Genomic DNA, 23,963 nt, shown 5'->3' with positions numbered 1-23,963 from the left:
CCTGAATACTTGATGCTGTGTTTGTTTTGGTTAGTTCTGTTTTGGTTCGTTTGTATTTAAAATTCAGGCAATGACTGCCTCCACTGAAATGTTAGTGAAATAAAATGGTGTCTAGTATTTAATGTGTTTGGTTTTATTTACAGATGACATGGCAGAACTTCTTCTTGGGGAGTCCAAACTAGAACAATTTTTGAAGGAAAATGCTCTCAAACAGAGTAGTAGTCCACGGGGACCCCGGCCAAAGCTGACTGAGGTCAGGAAGCATCTTACGGCAGCGCTTGATAGGGGAAACCTAAAGGTATGTAAGGCAGTCTAAGCAGGAACTAGACTGGAATACTCGGCTAATCATGGAGAAAAATGGGGAACGTGCTTCTGTGGACTTCTGCTGTCATTGCTGCTACCAAATGCCATCAGTACTATGCTATTTCATAGCTCTTTGTTTGTTTGTGGATTTCTATTTAAATAGGTTTCTCAAGTATTTTGTTAGAAGCATAGGAAAATTGTCATTGTCTTCTGGGATGCTTATGTGAAGCAATTGCAACTTGTTTTGTGGAAGCTTTTCTTGGAATATGTAACTGTATCGCTCTCTTTAATGCTTTAAATAGGAGTGTTAAAAATGAGAAGTACTTTGGACTTCTGTAATAGTCTCTTAAGTACTCAGAAAATATATCTGAAATTATTTTTACGGGTGTAGATAGTGAGGTTAATACTGGAGGGCAGTTTTCTGTCATAACCTTTTGATATTCTTAACCATTCTGGCCCTTCTTTTACCTAACTATTGTTGTAGCTACTACATGTGCTTATCTCTAAGCTTATCTTCTCTGTACTCAGTTTCCATCTTCTGAGAGATCAAAAGAGCCTTGCTTTGTAGTAATCCGTAAAGGCTTGTTTCCTGTGTTTTGTGGGAATATTAATTTCTTTTAGGTTTCTTCATTCTTCCATGAATCTTTTTTTCAAGACATTTCTTCTGCCCTGATGCTTTGAAATTGTGCAAATTAAAAATACAGGCCATGGAATATGTCATTAATTTTTGCTGCTGTGTTATTTTCAACTGTGCTTGTGGTGCTAGGAAAAAAATCATTGAGAGGTTGTAATGATAGGCTGCCTTTAAATAGCTTTGTCACCTGGCAAGGCTGGATTCTAACTGAGAGGTATTTCTGGTGCATGTGTAAATAAATATGTGAATAGATAAAATGACTGGTAATGCTTTTCAGTAGCTTGCTAGAATGATATTTTGTGAATTCACCCCCCACTACAAGCTTCTCAAATAGTATATGAAGATAGAATTTTGTTAGTTTTTTGCTCTGTTACAAGTAGTATCCTGAGGTTTTCTACAGCGAATATATACAGGAAACAGACCAAATAATTGTCAGAAAGAATTATGTGTGTTTTCTCAGGAAAAACACCCCTTTCTTATTCCTTTCTCTTCTAGCCAGAATACCTACAAGAAGCTAACCTAATTATGGCCAAGTTAAACTATGTGGAAGGTGATTACAAAGAAGCTCTGAACACGTATGCCAGAGTTGGAGTTGATGATCTACAGCTAGCTGCAGTGCCTCCATATAGGCTGCGTATGATTGCTGAAGCACATTCTACTAAAGGTAAGATTGCTTTTTCCAGTATAATAATGTAGTAGTAGTTTTTAAAGGGTTAAATCACATCTTGTCAGAAGCTAAAGAATTTTTAGCATGTGTGTTGTAAAACCAGTGGTGGAGTAGCACATTTGTAGATTAATAAGAGGATGGCTTGGCTTCTTTAAATTATTCAGAGTTTGTGCCAGGTTGACAAGAATTTTACCTCAGTTAATATTCTAACTGTGCTGTCACCCAGTCGAATTCTTTTGATGTGTATAGTTAAAAGGCCTCCCATATAGAAATGTTGCAATAACAGTGGCTGGATTCTAAATGTATTATCACTGTTACTGAAAATTACAAATTACAGAATAGTGCAAATTTGCAGTTGCTGTGGACAGAATTGGAGAACTTTGATTCACTGTGATGCCTTTTACTGAATGTTAAAATGCTCAATCTAAGCTACATTGCTTAACTAAGTTGCTAGTTAATTGAGGAAAAATAGTAACATGATAAAATTACTTAAGGCAGTGCGTTTCTTGCAGTTTTACTTCTGAATTTTTCTTACCTGAATATCTTTTTTTAAAAAAAATCGGAAAGTGAAGTTATTTTGATTTCTTTTTTTTTTCTAGTCTACTATAGGAAGACTTGTAATGCTGGCCTTGTGTCTTAAGGTGGCAGTGCCACTTCAGTTTAGAAAACTCACTGATAAGCTGTAAGCTGGGTCAGTGTGTTGAAGAAAGTGGCAGTTTGTATGCCATGGATTTATTAGAATTTACTGTGTCTAAATGTTTTCTTTAGTCTGCTGTGTTTAAGATTGGATTTGGTGTGCACATGGGCTTTTTGTTACAGCAAGAGTAATGTCAAAGTCAGAAAACACAGTGTATGAGAGACTTCAATAACATTCACTGACAACTGGTCAAGGACTGTTTCTAACATTAGTCTTGGAACAGGGTGACTGTTTTCCACCGACACAGTCCTCCAGTAAAAGTTAGATGGAATCATAGAATCACCGGGTTGGAAAAGACCCACAGGATCATCAACCATTCCTATCAAACACTAAACCATGCCCCTCAGCACCTCATCCACCCATCTTTTAAATACCTCCAGGGAAGGTGACTCAGCCACCTCCCTAGGCAGACTGTTCCAGTGCCCAATGCCCCTTCCATGAAAATTTTTTTCTGATGTGAAGCCTGAACCTCACTTGGTGGAGCTTGAGGCCATTCCCCCTTGTCCTGTCCCCTGCCACTTGGGAGAAGAGGCCAGCTCCCTCCTCTCCACAACCTCCTTTCAAGTAGTTGTAGAGAGCAATGAGGTCTCCTCTCAGCCTCCTCTTCTCCAGGCTAAACAACCCCAGCTCTCTCAGCTGTTCCTTGTAAGACTTGTTCTCCAGCTCCTTCACCGGCTTCGTTGCTCTTCTCTGGACTCGCTCCAGAGCCTCAACATCCTTCTTGTGGTGAGGGGTCCAGAACTGAACACAGGATTCGAGGAGCAGTCTCACCAGTGCCAAGTACAGAGGGAGAATAACCTCCCTGGACCTGCTGGTCACGCCGTTTCTGATACAAGCCAAGATGCCATTGTCCTTCTTGGCCACCTGGGCACACTGCTGGCTCATGTTCAGTCGCTGTCAACCAACACCCCCAGATCCTTCTCCTCCGGGCAGCTTTCCAGCCAGACTTCTCCTAGTCTGCAGCACTGCATAGGGTTGTTGTGCCCCAAGTGCAGGACCCGGCATTTGGCCTTGTTAAACCTCATGCCACTGGACTCTGCCCAGCGGTCCAGCCTGTTCAGATCCCTTTGCAGAGCCTCCCTACCCTCCAGCAGATCGACATTTCCTCCCAAGCCTTAATCGTTCTCTACAGAGTTGTCAAGGAAATAAGAGAACTAACTGGTAGCAGAGACAAAAGGATGCTTTCTAAATCAGGACAATATTTAGATTAAAGTGGGAAGGGAGTACAGGGGGAGTTCTTATACATGATGTAGATCTGCCCAGTTGTCTCATACAGTATCTGTGTGGGCTTTTTGGCAATGTCTGGTATGGGTAGACTTCCACTCAGTTTTGTGTTTTTTTGTCGTGTTTTTTGTTTTTTAAATCTATGAGGATGTCTGTTGAATTGGTCGTGTTCTTTCCATGAAAATACAGTCTTGGACTTGATCAACTTTAAGTATCTAAATTTGCTTATATCTCCAAGAAATCCCAGGAATTTAATTGAATCTTTTCCCAGAGCTTAACTTTTCTGGCACAGTTTTATTTGACCTCAGAAGGATATATTACTGTTGAAGCATAGAGGCATCAATTTTGGAGAAAGGATTAGTATTATTAATTTTACTTAATGTAAAGATAATTCATTAGAAAATAGTTGAAGTTGTGTCTTTTCTACCCTGGAATGTTATTTAGGTTCAAGTTATTAAAAAGAGAGAGAGAAGAAAATTTGCTGTCTTCTTCCTAGATATGGTGTATGTGGAGTTATTGCTTCTGATTTCAAGTTTCATGCTTAAGCATTGAGATCTATCATATCAAGTCTGATCTAATCTTGATGAGACATTTATTAGTTTGGTCACTTCTGGTGGGTAACTTGCTACCAGGTTATCTGAGCAAACTATTGGGGTTTTGTTGCTTTTTTGTTCATGTTCAGAATAATCTTTTTTTTTCACTACTGTGTTTCCAGTTTGAATGGAAGATTAATAAAATTTAATATCCCTTCTTCCCGTTGTATCAGGTTGCAGGAACGTTGTCTTCTGTGTGTTCTAGAATGACATAGAAGTCACAGGGCGTTCTTAAGTTTAGTATTCAAAGTGTAGGTAAGTTTAGAGTAATTGACAGATAAGTAGAATGTGTTTCTACTCAGTAGCATACAGTTAACTCTCCTCTTCCCCTTTCCCTCTGAAATTTCTTCTTTCTCCTAGTAAGAGTGAGCTATAAAACTTTTCAGTCTGAATTCAGAGCCTCTTCAGAGGTGATTGAGGCTGGTAGGTATTATCCAACTAAATACAAGTTATTCTTACAGGGATTTTGTTCTTTGCTAGGATTTGTATTTCTGCTTGCAAGTTCAAGGATAACCTGATTATATAGTGATAAAACTCTTTGGAGTATTTAGATTTTATTTCTTTGGCAGTCATGAGCAGAGCACCATGTTATTAAGCAACAAGGGACTGTCTGTGCTGCCTGTTCGCAAGCATCAGCCTGTCCATACTGTTCTGCATGGCAGTTGGCAGAAAGGCAATTAAAGATACCTGTTTTACTTGCTCTGTTTCCATCCGATTTGAGGCATAATCCAGTTCCAGTGATTTGTAGTCTTGTATCCTGTTGTGCAGTGGTCTGATACGGATGTACTTACCTCTAACAAAGACTTAGGGCATATAACTAATGGTAGCATTACTTGCCTTAAAAAATATTTCCTTATGTAGGGTAGGACCAACTTCAAGTGCTTACCTTCTCACTCTGAGATTTCATTCTGTAACCTCAGAATATAGCAGATTGAGTTGGTATGCTTGAGTTGACATGTTTCTCCTTCTGCAGTAGTTTCAGTGTACTTAAGTGAGCGTGTTACACTGTAACCCTAGACATTTAACAGTTCACAGCAAGCCCTTAGAAATGACAACTTCCCATGTGTCCTGTCTTACTCTGGCTTGTGGAACATACTTAGTATGTCTTTCTGTTCTTCACAGCAAAGGAAGATTCAGCACGTGTGTATGGATTCAGTCAGTTGTAAAATGGGTTCAAGGTCGGGTTCAAGTTCAGGTTCAAGTGAACTTTTCCTGGAACTTTCTCTACTGCTGGTTAGAAAGAAGAGGAAAAGGAACAGCAATAGTGACAACTGTGAGGAGAAGAAATGGAACTGAAACCTGTCAGGGAAAGCGAGATCCCCAAACACTTTTCAGCCATGGAGAATGGGTGTGTGTATTTATTTATGAGTGTATATGTATGTGTATGTGCACATATATAAACATACATATGAATGTATTTATCTTGTTAGCAAGTCAGGTGTGACAAAAATCAAAAGCGGAAAATTCTTACTGCCTCTTTAGACGCTCCAGAGTGAGTGTGTCTGAATGCATTATCCATCAAGTTGGTTGTTTGTAAACCTCACTTTAAAATGTTAATTAAATTACAATAGCGTTTATTACAGTAGTCCAGAATGCAAAATTTAATGTCTTTGCACCCCTGCAATGTTCAACTGGAATAATTCTGTCAATAAACCAAAGAACTAAAGCCATCTACTGCCTGCAGTGTGCTCACTAAGGGGATCCTCAGTTTTTTTACATCAATGAGTTAAATGCATATGTATCTTTAAAAAATGCTTTTAAGTGTCTGCTGCTTATTTATTTAGCTGAGGACAGCATATTTAGAAGAATGTAAGCAAGACGCATAATATGGAATGATAATAAGCCAAGAAAAGGATTCAAAGACTCTCAAATCCAGCAAGAAAAATTAAATGATTGCTATTCTTTTCTTGGAAATGTCTAGTTAGTGAAATGCTGCTTCCAAATCTTTCAAAGAAATCATCTTGATAGATTTCTCTAATATTGTAAAATTTCAGCAGTATCCTGAGAAAACAACCTCTGAGATTTTTTCTGTTTTCTTTATGTGCGGCTCTTTGCCAGCCTGTGATGTGGAGGGAACTGCAGGGCCTCAGAGCCCGAGCACTGCTGAACAGGGATCCTGTCTGTCACTCCTCTTAGGAGAAATATTCATGATTTTTAGTGTGGTGATAAAAGAACTGCTGTGTTCAGACCAAAAAGCTCACAGGCAGTTGTTTTAAGTGGTGAGGAAAAAAAAAAAAAAAAAGCTTTGGAAAGAAATGCAACAGGGCAAGTTATTTGTTGTTGGATTGTTTTTTTTTCGTGGCTTCCGGCAGCAAAAGTTGCTGCTGTTAGTGGTGTCTTACATTTTACCTTGAGTAGAAGAAGATGGAATAGTGGTCTGATGAAAAGTTACCATCTGCTAAAAAAGGAGAGAATGGACTAGTCGTGTATGCGCACGAGGCAAAGCCTCAGAAACTTGATTAACATAGATCAGGAGCCAGCACTGCTCCTGTAGCCCTTATGCAAAAGTTGTGAAGAGGTAACTACCGTACAATACACTGAATGGGGTGTAATTCTGTTTTTTTCCTGCCTTTCTTCATTTCCTCAAATGCCCAGTCTAAAAATGGAGGACTGTCTTCTTTTATGTGATTAATTTCATGGGCAGGCATACTTTTTTGGCCTTACACTGATTTATTTTGTGTGTGTGTGACTGTGCCCACGCAGTCCAGTTCTGAATTAGATCTGGTGTTTTCTTGACTTTAGGAAAAGAGCAGATTTTGCAGTGCTTCTGAGTAATGACTCTGTATGTAGAGGGTGTCGTGTGGAGTATTAATGAAATTAGTTGGAGTATTAATGAAATCATAGTTTTGGTATTAAATACATCTTTTTACTACATTCAAAGACTTACTGATAGAAATTGAATGAGGTAACTTTTAAAGTCATATGAAACAGAAATGAAAAGATGGAGCCCTTCAAAACTGAGACATTTAGTATTTGCAAAAACATGAGACTATTTAGTTAGATCTGTTAGTTAGTTTTTGCCATCTGCTTGTGATTACATTTGACATGAAAATGGAAGAAAAGCATCCAATACAACAGTTTTCAGTAGTGAAATGTCTGTGGCTGGACATGCCAACTTATTTCAAGGGGATGTGATGAGGAAAAGAAAAATGGACATAAAAGAAGGACATTGTTGAGGATATGGGCGGGTTAACATGACTCCATTGCAAAAGGTTAGCCCGAAAGCAGGTGTATGTATGTTGCTGGAGCCAGCTCCCTGAAGTCCTTGCCTTTGTTTTTCTTTTCTAGTAGCATTTAAGAAATTAGGTCACAGGGGTGGCTCATACATTTAATAAAAAGTTTAAGAAGCAGTACAGAAAGAAAGACTTTTTTTTTCTTCTGCCACAGATTGGACATCAGTACTGGTTATTAGAGCTGTCTCAGGCAGCAATAAATGAGGCTGGGCAGCGGGAGGAGAAGGGAAGGACAGTCTTGATATTGTGGTGGCAAATCTTGGTCTGAAGTAAAATGCAGAAGGGTCTTGCATGTTTTTGTCTCTATAGATCTATCTGATATTTAAATATCTGCTTAGAAATGTCTGCCTTCTGGGAAGTAAAGCAAGTTACCTTGTTATAAGAGGTTAATTTTGTCTCTTTAATATCCATTTGTTTACTTTCTTCACTAGATCATTTTAGTTGACAATGTTCAATTCTGACACTGAAGAAAGTCTTAACTTATGAAGGATTGAAATAAGACCAGCTTCTTAATTCATAAAGAAGTAATTGAAGTCTGTATATGTCTGGCTTTTTTAATTAATTCTTCGTTTTAGGCTTGTGTAGCTAGCTCCAGTTTTTCTGATTTCCTTCTCTTACAAGACCAACAAGAAAAATGTCTGTATACGCTGTTAGCATACAGAAGCATATTTTTAAGATCCATTTTAATAATGGCTGAAGCTAATATTCTCCTAAGGATATGGCCATTGGGAACAGGACAATTAAGTTGCTGCAAGTTTTCAGCAGTATATGAGTAAGGTTATACACTGGGATGCACACATAGTCAAATAGTGTGCATAGCAATATCTCCTATATTCCTAAGCAATTATTTAGTTGCTTATGAAAGCAGAGATGATTTCTCTTGATGATTTTTGTTGAACATCCTGAGGTTCAACAAAGCCAGGTGCAAGGTCTTACACCTGGGTCGGGGCAATCCCCTGTTTCAGTACAGGATGGGGGATGACGTGACTGAGAGCAGCCCTGCAAAGAAGGACTTGGTGCTGGTCGATGAGAAGCTCAATGTGAGCCGGCAGTGTGCGTTCGCAGCCCAGAAGGCCAACAGTATCCTGGGCTGCGTCAAAAGAAGCGTGGCTAGTCGGAAGGGATTCTGCCCCTCTGTTACTTTCTTGTGAGACCTCATCTGGAGTACCGTGTCCACTTCTGGAATCCTCAACGTAAGAAGGATATGGAGCTGTTAGAAAGGGTCCAGAGGAGGCTACAAAGATGATCAGAGGACTGGAGCACCTCCCATACAAGGACAGTGGATCTAGTGGGATGTCCCTCCCCATGGCAGGGGGGTTGGAACTAGATGATCTTTAAGGTCCCTTCTAACCCTAACTATTCTATGATTCTGTAAGATGCATGTACAGTAGGATACTGAGGTTTTATTTTGGGGAGGTGCAGCTTGTCAGTAACTCTGAAATAAGTATATATTTAACTGGGAAATAAGCTAATTGAAATCTTGGGTGACATGCTTCTGGTACTGCTGCATAAGTCAAAAGGCATACTTGAAAAATGAATTTATAATACTAGGCATTACAAACTAGTGAATCTTTCTACAAATGCATACAGATGAATATAGCAATTTGCAGATCTGACATATCTTAAAGTCTGCAACTTTGTGAGCTTGATTTCATTAAAGAAATTGTGTTCATATGTGCTACAGCGTATAGATGACTAGAGTACTTCAAGTATCTGTCAAGATATCTGTATCTGTCGCAGTAAGAAATTCTTGTTCAGTGTGTGAGGGATAGCCCGTGCAAGTTAGATTGTGGCTTTACAGGATTGTACTCTTATTGCTGCAGGCTGTTTCATGTCTTGTAGTGCCCGTTCAAGTAACTGTGTTTATATTTAGATAATGTACGCTGAGTAAGGAAGGTGAGACTCTTTACTCCTGCTGACCCGTATTCAAATATAATGTGTTTGTCAAGTTAAATGATTGGCCATTAATTACTTCTATTTACAGAAATGTGGAAATAATTGTTGGGTCCAGTGGAATTGTCAGGTGCTTGTAAATTGCTACTCAGACTTCACAAAAGATGATCCTATCCTGTTGTAAGGAGATCTTGTGCACTTCTCGCTTCTGTCAGCAGACACCAACCAGCTCTCCATGGAAGAATGCTAAAGAAAGCTGTTTTAGTAATCATGCTGCGTACCTCTGGCCTCATTAGGCAATGGGTCAAAAACTCAGCTTCTTTAAGTTCCCTCCTCCTACATTGCTGTGCTGATGTTGCAGCATGTCAGCAAGCCATTTGCAGACCTCAGCTTGGAAGCCTGTGCCATAGGTGCTTTCAGCTTTGTCCATTAAGGCTTGTCTTTCCCCTGTCTATTTGTATGAATTCTGCCCTGCTGGAGCCCAGGGGTTCATTCTGCTTTTCTCAGTGCTGCTTTTAGTGCCAGCATTTGAAATCCAAACACTGAATGCACTGAATTAACTTAATTTGCTTCTTATTAAAACAGGCTTCTTCAGGATTTGTGTCTTTTGGTGGTGTGTTTTTCTTGTCCTTAGTTTCTTCAGAATCTTTTACAATATCTTCAGAATCTCGCCTTTGGCAGGGTAAAGAGAAGCAGAAAAAAAATGCTGGGCAAAACCCAAAATTAGCGATTCTGGCCTTTTTTCTCATGTCACGGGAAGAACCAGTATCACATTCAAGCCTAGTCTTTTTTCCCCCAGAGGTGTTTGTAGGAGCAATGCCTGACAATATGCAGCAGAATAGTATAGATTCTGAGGTTGAACGATATCCTTTCTTCTGAGTGAACAGCTTTCCTGATGACCACTCTGTATACTGGTCTGCAGCTCTTCTGTTTTGGGGAGGGTTCATCAGAGATTCACTCATTCCAAGATCTACAACAATTATCGGTCCTTTTTCCAGATTTATCTCTAGTTTAAGCTTTTTTTTAAGCCTCTCCAGGAGTTGCTTGTCTGTCAAAGGGCTATACTGTAAAGCAAGAATTGGCAGGTACACGATTCGTAAGAAACAAGCACATCTGTGAAAATACTAATCTCTTCTGTTTAAAAATATGATAAAAGTCTGTTCTGTGTTTTCACAACAGTTATCTTGGGTAATATTACAAGATATCCACAAATATTGTTATGTTTTTATTGATTGCTCAGATTAATAAGTAAGTGGTCACTTCAGAAGTGTTGCTGTTTGGTTTTTGGGTTTTGGGTTTTTTTTTCTTTTTAACTTTGAGACACTTCAAGACACTTAGAAAAGCTGGTGCAACTGTGATGTTATTAATGCCGTACTAATGAAATGACATTGCAGTATGAGCAGACATGATGAAATGCTGTCTTCAGCTCTGGAAAGTTGTGCTTATGTTGCTCTGAGTTTCACCTAGAATGAATTTAATTCCCTGTGAGTGTTTAAAAAAATGGTTAGCCAGAGTACCTTCCCTTAAATTCAAGTATTCTGAGAGAAGGGAGTGTTGACCTTGCTGATGCATTTCCTGGAAAGCAGATTGGATATTAATCAGGGATCCTGACAGTTAATGGAGAGTTTTACTCTGTGTCTTGGCATGGGGGGAGGATGGGACTGTGAGCAATATGAGGTACTTGAAAAATCAGAGAAATTAATTGTCTCCTTAGGTTGTCTAAAGATGTAGGCAGTTCCTACTAAGACAGTGTAGCTGCACTAACTGTGAAAGCAAGATGTAATTTCTTATAAATAAATTTCCCTACTCTCTATTCTTACTTTTCCTCCTTGCCATTGTAATAATTACTTTACAAATACCAGTAGGGAATTGAAGAAAAACTATGCTTTGCTGTCTAAAAAATTAAATCCTCTGCAGGCAAGTCACAATCTTTGAGGACTTCTAGAAATAAGTCCTTCCCTTCACTGAGATTAGCAGGGTTTGTTCTAAGTTCAGAAATAAACTGTGGGAGTGCCTTGATAGCAGTAACTCAGATTGTTTCAGTTCCTATTTTAAAGTGACCAGTAAATGTTTGCCATAGTCTATGGAATTGTTTTTCTAAATATATAAGCTATATATGAAGTTTCTTTAGAAGGGTTTCTTTGTGTTTACAACATTGGGAACACTTAGCAGTGTTGCTTTGCTTATCATATAGGGAGCATTAGGTGCTGTATACTAAAACACTTGGATTTTATGGATCTATTTAAGGAAAATAGGAAGCAAACTGAAAACATGAAGAATTCTCTCTTCCTCATTTGCAAAAGCATGTTTATTTACAAGAGTATAAAATAGTCTTTCACTGTTTTTCTTCTGTCCTTTTGCTTGTCTACTGAAAACAGTAGACAGACCAGGAGATCCATTACTATTTGTGGTCTTTAAAATTTAGCAGCACTTACACAAACTGGCAGCACTTACTGACTGGCATCTTGGAAAACTGTCAGATATACAATGCAGTAAATGTAACAGGCTTTTTTTCAGCCTTGTGTTTTCAGGTTGTTTTAATGGTCTCAGTAGCAATCCGGGTAGAAGGAATACTTGGTAAAGATCTGAACTGTGCTGTGGATTACCTTTTGACCTTAGAGTAATTTTTTGTTTACTTTGTATAAAGAAATGGGAGTGTTAGTTAATCGGTTTTCCTACAGAACTTGTTGAATGGAAATGAAAAAATAGTTAGTCGTTGTCCTTAGTAGAAAAATGATTGGTTATCTAAGAATAAGGAACCTATTGTGTGGGGACTTTTAAAAAATTGTTAGATAGTTACTTGTTCCAACTGGAGTCCTCTCTTTCCGGTGGTGCTCAGTGTGTGGGGGTGTGTGTGTTGGTAGGGCTGGTCTGCTTTTGTAGGAAAAAAATTGTAACAGGTGAAATACTTTACTTGGCATTATCTTGGACATTGATTTGAGGCCACAGACACAAGAATGCCACTTGGAATAATTTTACAAAATATGGATAATTTATAAAGACTTAAAGAAAACCTTTGCAACTTATTATGTAATTTTTATAGCAGGCATGCTCTTTTCTTGTTCCAAATACTGGTTGTTGCCATTTTGCTCTTTTGACAAGCAATTTTAGAGTTACTTTGTGAAACATGTAAGCTTAAGTAGTGTGGACTTGTATTCATTTCACTGCTTCTTGCTTTCTTTTCCCTCAGGAGTCATCTTGCTTGATATCAGGACTAGGTATTTATGAGATAAGTGTCTTCCCAAAATAAAACTGACCCAGTTTGTTGGAAGCTTTTACTTGGAGGTGATTTTGACTGAAAGGGCTTAAACTTAGAAGCCATGAATATCAAAGTCAGCGTATGATATCAGTTGATATAATATTCTTGAATGTAGAATTGAATAACCTATAAAAATAACCAATAAAAATTAAATAAATCAATAGCTATGACCTCTACAACAAATGCAATAATATTTTGTAGCAGTAACATGTACCTCTTTTCTGAATATATCCAGTAAGTTTATAAACAGTTAAAGAAATTCCTGCAGTTTTGAGAGACAAGAGCAGAGATTCCTGCCCAGCAGCTGTGGAAACAAGCACAGAGAGAGCTGACCTGCCTGAATATACGCAGAAGTCTTCCACAGATAATTTAGAGCGATATGCATTTCTTTGAAATTCCGTATGTTACTACTTGCTCTTTTTTTTCAAGGGCCTAATGTGATAATCCCCATTTTAATTAGCTTTTTATCATCTTTCAGTATTCTTATGAAGAAGTGAGTGGCATATTATGGGGTTGTTACTGCTGTGTTGCTGTTTATATCTAGTTAAAATTAAAAAATACTTTTATGTAATTTAATACATTATTTCTTAAATTTTGTCTGTAATTAAGAGGGACTGGAAGGATTCTAATTTTAACCTGTTACAGAAATAATGACTTAATCAGGGTTTTTTTTTCTAGTTGATGATTTCATTTCTAACACAGCATTGCATTGTAATTATTCCTTGTGTCATCAAAACAAAGTATCCAAACCATCCAGTTAAGTGCTCATTTCAGGTTAGTTCTCCAAATTAACTTCCTACTCCAAAGGATTGCATGCTTAAAATATCTATGTTCTTCTGGGTTGCAATAAACATACTGTAAAAGATATGTTGAATACTAGTTGTGTAGTAAAGTTACCCTAAGAAATAGTATTATCTACTTCATCAGAGGACACTTAGAATTTTGTACTTTCCTTTTGCATTACTTTAAGTTTCTGACAGAGCACCAAGGTGCTTTCATACCTTAAAGAAAATTCTCAGCTAAAATGAAAGAATGTTCTTATTGGGAGGTTTTCAGATTAAAAAGATTATAATTCTGGCAATGAAGTATAAAAATAGAAATTATAAATCCAAGTAAAATCTACAAATAACCGGTGGAATAATATGTTTCATGTAGTTGAGGATTACTGTAGGGCACTGGCTGTTCATGTCGTGGAAGAGAAGGGCTGGAGAGGGGTGATGCACTTGCCAACTCTGATGTTTGCAGTCATTTGACATTTTTATTTCAGCTAATTTATTGTATTTCAAAGTCAAATCTAGGTCTGAGTTTGAAGGTGCTTGCATAGGACACTGCAAACTTTCTATCCAGCATCAGCCTTCGTATCAGAGGGTCTGTTCAAACTTACTGCAGTAGCAGGATAACTGACCTTTTTCTAGATCTCTAATGTACAGTTAGTAAAAAGGCCTCTCAGATACTTGCTGTTTGATTGGAAAAAATTAAAATATTTAAAATGTTTAAAATATTATATTAATGTGGGAGCAGTTGAATGTACTTTAGGAACAGCATTTACTGCTGACAAGCAAGCTGGAAGACTGACCTGAAATAAATATCTTAAGAAGATGTGGAAAGTGCTACACATCAAATCCAAATAATTACTCAAGTAAATGTAAGTTTATTTAAGTAACTGATGTTACTTAAGAACATGATCTTCATAAGAACATGATCTGGTGATCTGTTGCAGATCATAAGCAAAGAGGATGTTTTACTGATACGTAAGGGAAGGCACTGAAGTTCTGCTGACTTGTTTTGTTTTTTTTAAACTGTCCCATATAAAAACAAGGAAGTCTTTAATCTCTGCTTGGTGTTATTGAGGCCGCAAGTGGAGCTGTGTATCCAGTTTTGGCACAGTGACTCAAGACAGAGGTAACCAGTTGGTGTGTGTCCACAGGAGATGAAAATTATTAGCTGTCAAGGTCTCTCTATATAAACATCAAAAAGTGTTTTGTAAAGAAAGGAATAATCCCTCTGAAGAAGACTGGGAGTAATTAATCTAGTAAGGGAGATCTAGACACTAGGAAAAAATACTAATTGTGAGAATAGTTGAGCTTTGTAATAATTTGCCTAGGAAGACCAAGGCATCCCTACCATCAGAGACTTTAAAAGCAGGTTAATCAAGTGTCTGGGGTTGGATGTTCCCTCAGTCAGACGATGGATTAGTGATCTAGAGGTCCTTTCCATCTGTTTTCTCTAAGTATTTAAAAAATAACTGTAATAGAAGAGGCTTGTGAAGGAGATAGCATTGATTAATAAGAGTTTTTTGGGTTTTATTTTAAACAAACAGGCTTTGCCTTTTTTTCCTTTAAAGCACCAGATAATGTATTTGTTGGATAAGTCCAATAAAGTCCTGAGAGGAAAATAACTCTGTGCCTTGATGATAGCAAACTACTTCTTACTAAATTTGACTTAAAAAATTACCCTTCCTAGCTCCTTACTTTTTTGACTATGTGTTTGTTTTATAGGTCTTTCTGCCTTGCACAGTTACTAAGATTAGTATTACCTTGAGTTCCTCTCTTCACCCTGTCTTGTTTTCTGTGATGACTCTGGAAAAGTGCAGATATATACAGTAATTTAAAACTGGTATAGGAAGACACTAGGCATTTTTGTGGTAGACTGTCATACTGTCTTTTAAATGTAAATGGCTTTAAAAAAATTCACTGCTCCTTGTTTTATAGTTATTATGGAGGAGTTGCTTTTTATATATTTACTAGTGTCTATATCAAAGGACCATATAAGTTTTGGTAATTTTTTTTTCTTCTCCTGACCAAAGAGGCTTAGTCTGGACTATTGGTTAGGTGTTGTCTTATATGACATTTTAATGCCTCGTTTGAATTTATTTTTTTCTATTGTCCCTCAGGTCTCTGTCTTGAGAAGCTGCCAATTTCTTCTTCGGCTAGTAACCTCCATGTGGACCGTGAACAAGAAATTGTTACATGCTATGAGAAGGCTGGGGATATTGCTCTACTGTACCTTCAGGAGATAGAAAGGGTAAGCTGAAATGATTTGCTTAATTGAAGAATTGTGTGCATTGTCATTCACTGATGTGATGTTTTGATAGCTCAATAAATATATTGGTAGCTTAATACGTATATTGGCTTAATATTTTGGTAGCTCAACCAGAAGTTGTCTAATATTTGTTTAGTTAGGACTTCAATGCATTGGGCAATCAATTAGTGTTCCTTCATGGATATTTGTTATCTGTGCTCTTAGAAAATAGTGCCAGTTGTCTGTAAAAGGACGTAGCTCCTCTAAACTACCACATATATTCAACATGCTCGTCTGTGGTCTCTTGTTATGCTGTGGTAGTTCATTTATGGAGAAGGGATTATGGTGTCTTTCAAACGTACACATGTAGCAATACGTACATTTTATGTATGTACTTACTAGCTCTTTGGATAGTTCCTGAAAAGAGTTTATTTCAAAATGACACCATAAAGATTGAAAATTGATGTTGTTGATGTTTATTTGGAGCCAATAACTGCTCTTAAGTCCTTTTTACAAAACTACTTGAATGTAAAATTCTGAAATAGCACTGTACCTGTCAGCAAGACACCAGATGTGTTGGGGGTGTCCAGAAAAGTAACTGGAAATGTGTTTGCTTCAGCTAATAGGCACAATCCTGGGACAGTGAAAAAATCCTCAGATATGATAGCCAGATAAACATATGAATTTTAAAATATAGATGAATTTCAGATAAATTGTAATAGTTCTATAAACTGAATCAGGACAATGTTCTCAACTTGAGGGAACATTGAGAAATTGAAAAATTAGGCCATTTGTCATTTGTCATTCCTCACTTTATGTATGAAACTACAGTTACCATTAAAAGTACTTGGATTTTTTTCCCTAAAGACAATTGTGTGCATCTGAATCTGGACTTCAGAGTTGCTGTATTTTTCATACTATGTATGAGTAGAAAGAGAGCTACTAGACATGCAGGAGACCTATTTTTTATTGATGAAAGTTGATACATATCTGACCTTCTTAATCTTAGACAAAATATAACGTACAAACAGCTCTGCAGAAGTTACTGTTTTCTTTTATCCCCCTGTTTTATAAGTTATGGATTATGAATTATGGAAAGTTAAAGTTAGGCTCTTTATTTGTAAACAGCATAATGTTTCATGTTTTAAAAGCTTCAGGCTTTATCTGAACGTACAGGTATACATAGGCTCTTTTATTTCATCCTTTTGTTTTCATTAAGAGAATTGTCCTTGTCTTCTGTTTCTTATCACTTAGCACAAACTCTTCAAGTGTTATAAATACTTTTTCTTTACTGAAAAGAAAATTTGTGGTACCATTTGTTTCTAGGAGTTATACACTACTGCATTTTATTTAGATTTTGAGATATATTTGGACAAAATACAATACATGTGGGGCTCCGTTCTTTGTCTTGCAAATAATATTGGATTGCAGCAAGCTAGCAGAATTAATCTGACCCTCTTTTTCAGACCTCTTGCTTGCAAACCTCGGGTCTGTCATTTGTCACTTGCCATTGAAGGGGTTGTGAGGTGCAGTTATAGTTCCACAAGCAAAAGGAAGGAGGAAGAGAAAACTGATATAGTGGGGAGAAGAAAAGTAGTTCACCTTTTTTTTTTTTTAAATATGCATACATTTTTATTTTCTGATTTTTTTTTTACTTTGGGTGTTTGTTTTTTATTGTCTTTTAGTGTCTGGTAGGCTGTGTATTGTGCAGATACAGGCAAATGTGAACTGATAGCTCTCCACATTAAGAAAGTATTTTTAATGTTGATGTAATACAAATTAAGTTATTTCTATATTGTTTTCTTTAAATCACTCTGGAGATCACTTTTCATCCTCTTACCTCTTTCTGCAGCAATCTTTCCTAACCTAACAGGGTTTCAGATTAGACCTTTTTGTGTATGAGTCCACAAAGCTTGATTGATTATTCTTCTAAATACATTTTTTCCCTTTTTCTTTTTTTTCTCTCAGATAATTAATGCCAATATACAAAACAGAAGCCCTAAGCCAGGGCCTGCTGCACAAGAACAAGAACTTGGTTTTTTCCTGGAAACAGGACTTCAAAGAGCACATGTTTTATATTTCAAGAATGGGTAAGTTTTGATTCTCCTTTTTTTGTGTTTCCTTTTTTGTTTAGGTTTTGTGTTTGTGGTCTTACTGGGCATCCTTGGTTTTAGTAATTATGGATTGTGTAGTGAAGAGGCCTCTTATTAATAACGTAGTGACATTTCGATTGATATAATGAGGCTGCCCATATGCTATTTATTTACATATTGTAAAATCCTTTAATGAAAGTATAATAAACAGAAAGCATTTTTATATTTTTTCCTTACTAAATGTGAGAACTTAAAATACCTTAAACTTCAGCTATTTGAAATTTGTTTTACTGTATTACTAGACACTGTTAGAAAGTGATTGACAACATAATGAAACTCTTGATTTTTATAATTTTGATTTTGTAATTTTTTTCCAAATCTCTTCAGTTATCACTTATTTTAACATTATGCTGCAGGATAAATGTACATGAAGATCAACAGTATGTATACAAGTATACAATTCCCATTGTACCTGCTGTATAGATCCTTTTAGATTCTGCATGGAAGATCCTTTATAATTTATTTTAAGTAACTCTTCCCTTAAGAGCTTAAAAATAAATTCAGATATTATAGAAAATGAAAAAAGGGTTACAACACTCCATTTTAAGAGCTTCAAAACTTGGCACAAATGGTTTTTAAGTACATTCCTGACATTTGTTGTTGAAATCACATGGTTTAAAAATTTGTTTGCAGGATTTCTTATTTCATTAGGAAAATGTGATTTGATTGAAATATTGGAACTCTTGTTAGGGCTACTGGTTTGTACCAAAAATGTTTCTTATTTTTTCAAATACATAAACAGGAGATGAAGGGAAATCATGCAGTGTCTGTAAAGAGTTTTGAGATTTTAATGTGCTAATTGTAGGGTGACAAAAGGCTATCCGAGTTTTCAAACTGTTCAGGGTTTTCAGCATGGAAGTGATCACTAAGCTCTTAAAATGTCATTCTTAAAGTAATGAAGTAGTGCTGCAATGAAACATGATCTGAGAGTTATGTTTTAGTTTTGTTTTCATCACTTAATTGCAGGAGGAATGTTGGGAAAATTAGTTTTTTTCGTTTACCAGAGCTAAAAATAAAATTTCTAGTTTTACACCTGAAGACAAGATAAATAAAATATTGAAAGAATCCCAGTGGCAATTGCAGTTAAGAATAAGCTGAAAGGTTGAAGAATTTTGAAGAATTTTGAAGCCCAGGAATGGAAATGGTCCATTCAATCTGACATATTGTGTGTGAAAGCAATCAGTAATAAACATAATAGGTTAAGCCTCATTGCTCTCTACAACTACCTGAAAGGAGGTTGTAGAGAGGAGGGTGCTGGCCTCTTCTCCCAAGTGACAGGGGACAGGACAAGAGGGAATGGCCTCAAGCTCTGCCAGGGGAGGTTTAGGCTGGACGTTAGGAAAAAATTCTTTACAGAAAGGGTCATTGGGCACTGGAACAGGCTGCCCAGGGAGGTGGTTGATTCACCTTCCCTGGAGGTGTTTAAGGCACGGGTGGACGAGGTGCTGAGGGACATGGTTTAGTGTTTGATAGGAATGGTTGGACTCGATGATCCGGTGGGTCTCTTCCAACCTGGTTATTCTGTGATTCTGTGATTCTGTGAAGATTAACTAAGAAAAAACAGTCACACACAAAAATCATGCAGTAAGATATTAAGGAACATCCAGCCCATAGAAGCATTTTTCCAAGACTGTATCAGTTGATCTGTTGTGAACTTTGGAAGGGTGATTGTATTCTGTGTGCACTTCAGTCTTTCACAGTGAAGCTGTTGGTGTTCTTGTTGACGTCTACATAGTCACGTAATCTTTACTGCAGTTTTCAGTGCGATGGTCACTTACACTTTACAAGCTAATTACACATTATATGTTTAATTTTAAATTTCTTCTTCTGATTTCACTGGCCAGTGCTACTTTTTTTTTGGTGGTATGAAAAGAAGAGAGGTGTTTGGGAAAATAGCTCTGTGCCAATCATTATTTTACATGTTCCTGCTGTTAGATCGTTCAAGATTTCCTAATATGGTCAGTTTTCCAGACTGCTAGTTATGTTGCTGCTTTTATGGGCCCTGTCTTTTCCGTTTTTTTTTTTATTATTTTATTTTAGCCTTTAACTTGGGTTTACCAGAACTGAACAGAACTTTAAATATATATTTTACTAATGGGGACAAATTTAAGCATGCTTTTTAATACATTTATATTAAGGATGCCTTGCTTGGGTTTTATCTGTCATTTCTCCTGATGTTAAGAATGTTTATAGAAATTCAGTTCAAGATCTTTCAATTAAAATTAGCAACATACGTCAAGTTTGAATTTAAACTAAAATTATAAACATTATAAGAACATTTTCAAGGAGAGGAAATTTAGAGATCTTTAATATAGGCAGTTCAGGAATAGAAACATCGAACCATTTATTTTAAATAAGCTTTTTTTTAGCAGTTGAAGCTGTACATGTTAAAAGGGCTTTAATACTGGTTTTTCTGGCAGACTGAATGTGCTATTCATATTGCAATGCAGTGGAGCCTCTTATTTGTGTGTGTTCATGAGTGAGGCTGATGCTTAGAAGAGTTGAACCTGAATTACAAGCTCCTTTCACCAAAATATAACCTGACATTGGTTTGAGTCAAATGTTATGTTGTTACCCACATAGTGTCTGTAGTAATTTATGTGTTAGCGCATGCTTAAAGATCTGAGGAGATGTTTATGGATTTTTGGTGGTTATTTTAGGTTTCAGTTCCACTCCTATAAGTATTAACAAACATCTACCAAAATATTTGGGAGATAGGAATTTTTCAGAAGTCTTTTTGCTATGGAGTAGGTTTTGTTCTGTTGCGTTTCTCAGAGTCAGGTGGCTTTTTGTTACACTTATTCCACTAGAAGTGGAAGCATCATTTATGTGTATGTGTGTCAGTTACAAACTGGAAAAGAATTTAAGATAACTGTTATTCTAGCTGGAAGAGCATAATTTTAGTAGTAATGTAGGGAGTATTGCTGCCTGCCCAGAAAGCCAGTTGATCCACTTTAAATTTCCCCTTTGTTCACTTACTGTACAGAGAGCTTCTTTTAAACTGAGAAATCAAGTTTTTGTAGAGGATTAAGTGACTATTTTTCAGGTATGCATTATCTTGTATGAAAAACTACTAAGTGTTTGAAACCTAACTTAGCCTAACTGCTAAGTGCTGGCATTTTGAAAATACATGGAAAAGCAATTATCTTAAAAAGAAAAGAAGAGGCACTCTTCTGAATGGAGGAGTGTTTGCAGAGGAACGTTTCAGCTTGGAATTGATTAACAAAGAAGCTGGGAAAACTTGGAGTAGGGTATATGTGCTTTTTGAAAAACATTCTGAAATATGAAACTTTAAATGTCTTTCAGGCTGATTGCACAACTTCCATTTAGAGCGGTAGTTTCTCTGTAATTTCACACTGAAGGAGTCCAAAGTCCTAATGTTGTTCCAAGACAAGTTATGAGCATGGGAACTTTGACATTAGTACTTTAGCATAGCTATTTCCAAGAATAATTCCCCCCTGAGTGAGAAAGGACAGCAGTATATGTACCCAGTAATTCTTCTATCCTAGTATTTGTGTTAGGAGATAACGAAGACAAACTGAAATTAGAAATGGTTTTTATTTTTGAGGGAGTGGTGTTCAGAAATATACAGCCAAGTGTATGCTCTTAAAGGAAAAGAGCTTTTTGGTTGAAGTCTAAAATCAAGTGGCCATCATGTGAAAACCAGACTTGGCAAGCCCAGCTACAATTTGGATGAATCTCCATCATGGTTCACATGCTGAATCAAAGCCTGAGGAACCTGGACCAGGTCTGTACTCCTTGTGGTGCCATTGCCTGTGCTGGTACCCCTGCAGAGAAGCAGAACCTTACCAGCCTCCTTCACAAAACCAACCAGCTTTTCTGCATATAGTTGTTTTTTATTGACTTACAAAATGTTTGACAAGCACAACAACAAAATAAACCTCCTTAGAGTTACTTATATAAAAGACTTGTCTATGCAGAATTTGTTTCATATGCTTATTTTTTTATTCCACCGTAGCTTGAATAAAGATAGCATGGGAATATAGCTGTCGTGTTAGGAAGTTAGGGAGAGTGAATAGAAGCCAGTCCATAAGTGCTTCCGTTGCACAGATGCACGAATATAGCAGTTACAGACAGAGATTTTACGGTTATGAAATCTGTAAGAGAAGGATTTATGTGAATTCTTGACATAAAAGCACATCAAGACAGCTGTCCACTGTGTTAGAATACTGCACTAGATACCCATCACTCTCTGAATCTGCTGAGATCTGAATCTGCTGTGTGGATAAAATTATGCTTTCTGCCCCCTGAAACCTGAGGGAAGATAGGCACAAACATTGATCACACCCATCTGAAGCATCATCAGTTGTGCAGAAGACTTAGCATTGTCCATTTGGACCTTTAATAAAGTCATTGCAGAATGCCACAGAATTTCAGTCCTTTTAATTTTTACTTTTTAAACTCATCTCTGTAGGGCTATATAAAGCCATCGCTCTAGTATAGTAAATGACATGCCCGAGTATGAGGATGTTGTTCTGTTACTGGTAAAGAGTTAATCTCTTGGTTTTTGCTAATATAGTAATATGATTCAATGTAAAATATTTTCTGGTCCTAATAGTGTGTAAATTACTCTTAATTGGATGAAAGTTATGACCTAAAATGTATAGATTTAAAACATTATTATGTTTTTTTGTAAACCTGCCTGTCATACTAAAGTTACTGAAATGCCACTGTTTATATTGGCACATGGAGCAAGAGTTTTGCCTGCCTTTACTCCTTCCTTTCTAAAGTCAAAGCCTTTGTTTTCTATGCTACTTGAATTCTTGGGAGAAAACTCCAAACTTTAAAACTTACAATGTACTGTGGAGTTTACAAACATTGCAGTTCTTTTTCTATATATAAATATAGATAGAAAGAGGGAGGGAGGAGACATGCATTTGCGAATTCGGCTCAATTCTAAAAGTAGTTTCTGTTTCAGCACATCGATCAAGAAATCTTTATCTCATTGTTCTTAAGTTTCTCTCCTTTTAAAACATGACTGTTTTTCAAATGAGATACAGTAAACCTCAGGAATGAGATAATAGTTAGCCTAGTATAAGTATCAGAGCCTGTTCACTGGCATGGCTCAGGATATATTTTCCTGACTTAAATGGGAGAAGTATTAATAGTATAGCACCAAACTGCAGAGCAGTTGCATGTTTATTCTATATAAAAGGCAATGTTAGACTAAATATTTGGGTTTTTTCAATAGCTAAGTGTAAGGGAAATGCCTGACAAATAAAACCTTTCTTACACTAATGCAGAAGATATTATCAAAATATGCTGTAAATAGAAAGTAAATTAATCTTATCAACTTTCTGAGGTTAAATTTAAAACATTTCTTTTGTAGATTGTTTTGAGTATATTTTGATTAGATCTCGCTGCCTTTGTTATAAGGAATAGCTTTTGGGTTTTTATCCTAAAATATTTCAAATGTAGACTGTTTCTCATTAAGCAAATTCATTCTCTTCATTCTCTTCTACATTTTTACATGTTTGTTTAAAAATACAAAGATAAGAAATAATTGTCCGAGGTGTGAGGTTTATCTGGACCACTAATGCCAAAGCACTGTGTTGTCTGATGCCAAATGCACTTTCTAAAACCAACAGAATTCTTGGTGGAGATGGTCACAAATATGTTTGTGCCAGACGTTTTTTGCTGCTTATATTCAGGTCTCTGGAATTGGCATTGGAGGTTTGTCCTTACTGCCCCATTATTTTCTTCCTGCACTTTCCTTATGTCATCGCTACAGCTATTGCTCACTCCTAAACAGAGAGAGCCAGCACCTTTGCATAGGTGCAGTTATATTTTCATTATTATAAACAGAAATGCTGCCTGAAGTTTCCAAAGGAGCTTAAAAATTTGATCTTACATTAGAATAGTTAGTTAGGTTCTAGCATTAATTGTTGGGGTTTAGGGTGCACATATGTAGACACAGGATGCAAATTAACCCCAAGGGCATCAATCCATATAGACTTTAAGTAGCAGATTGTACCTTTAAGTCCTAGTTCTATGTCTGACAGGTATAGTGCTACCTGAAGCTCAAAGTAGGGCTTTTTTTTGTTTTGTTTTGAAGATTTAAAGCAGCAAAAATTTTAAATAGACTTTAAAAACTAGGAAGATGGAATTCAGTGGGCTTGGCTTGAGCATGTTGTGGTGGGAGGCAGTCATACAAACACACATGTATGTAACAAGCAGTGCCCTTCTGTGCGCTTTGTCTTGCCTGAAACTACTGAAAATGTGTCAACTTTTGAGTGCATGTTAATGTACCTTAAAATTTCTTGTC

At 36.8% G+C, this 23,963-nt stretch overlaps 1 protein-coding gene across 4 annotated transcripts in view; it reads left to right on the top strand.

Moving 5' to 3' along the window:
- TTC7B (tetratricopeptide repeat domain 7B) overlaps positions 1-23,963 on the top strand; it is a 129,937-nt gene that overhangs the window by 21,163 nt on the left and 84,811 nt on the right. For all 4 annotated transcript variants that reach the window (XM_069858701.1, XM_069858700.1, XM_069858699.1 and 1 more), the window contains exons 2-5: positions 144-298; positions 1,433-1,601; positions 15,397-15,527; positions 17,493-17,614. In XM_069858701.1, the coding sequence (XP_069714802.1) occupies positions 144-298; positions 1,433-1,601; positions 15,397-15,527; positions 17,493-17,614 (577 nt within the window). The remainder of the gene's footprint in view (positions 1-143; positions 299-1,432; positions 1,602-15,396; positions 15,528-17,492; positions 17,615-23,963) is intronic.

The sequence above is a fragment of the Phaenicophaeus curvirostris genome, chromosome 5, assembly GCF_032191515.1.
Source record: "Phaenicophaeus curvirostris isolate KB17595 chromosome 5, BPBGC_Pcur_1.0, whole genome shotgun sequence".
In the NCBI taxonomy this organism is placed as follows: Eukaryota; Metazoa; Chordata; class Aves; order Cuculiformes; family Cuculidae; genus Phaenicophaeus; species Phaenicophaeus curvirostris.
Note: the sequence above shows the minus strand (reverse complement) of the source record. Positions and strands in the feature narration are given on the sequence as shown.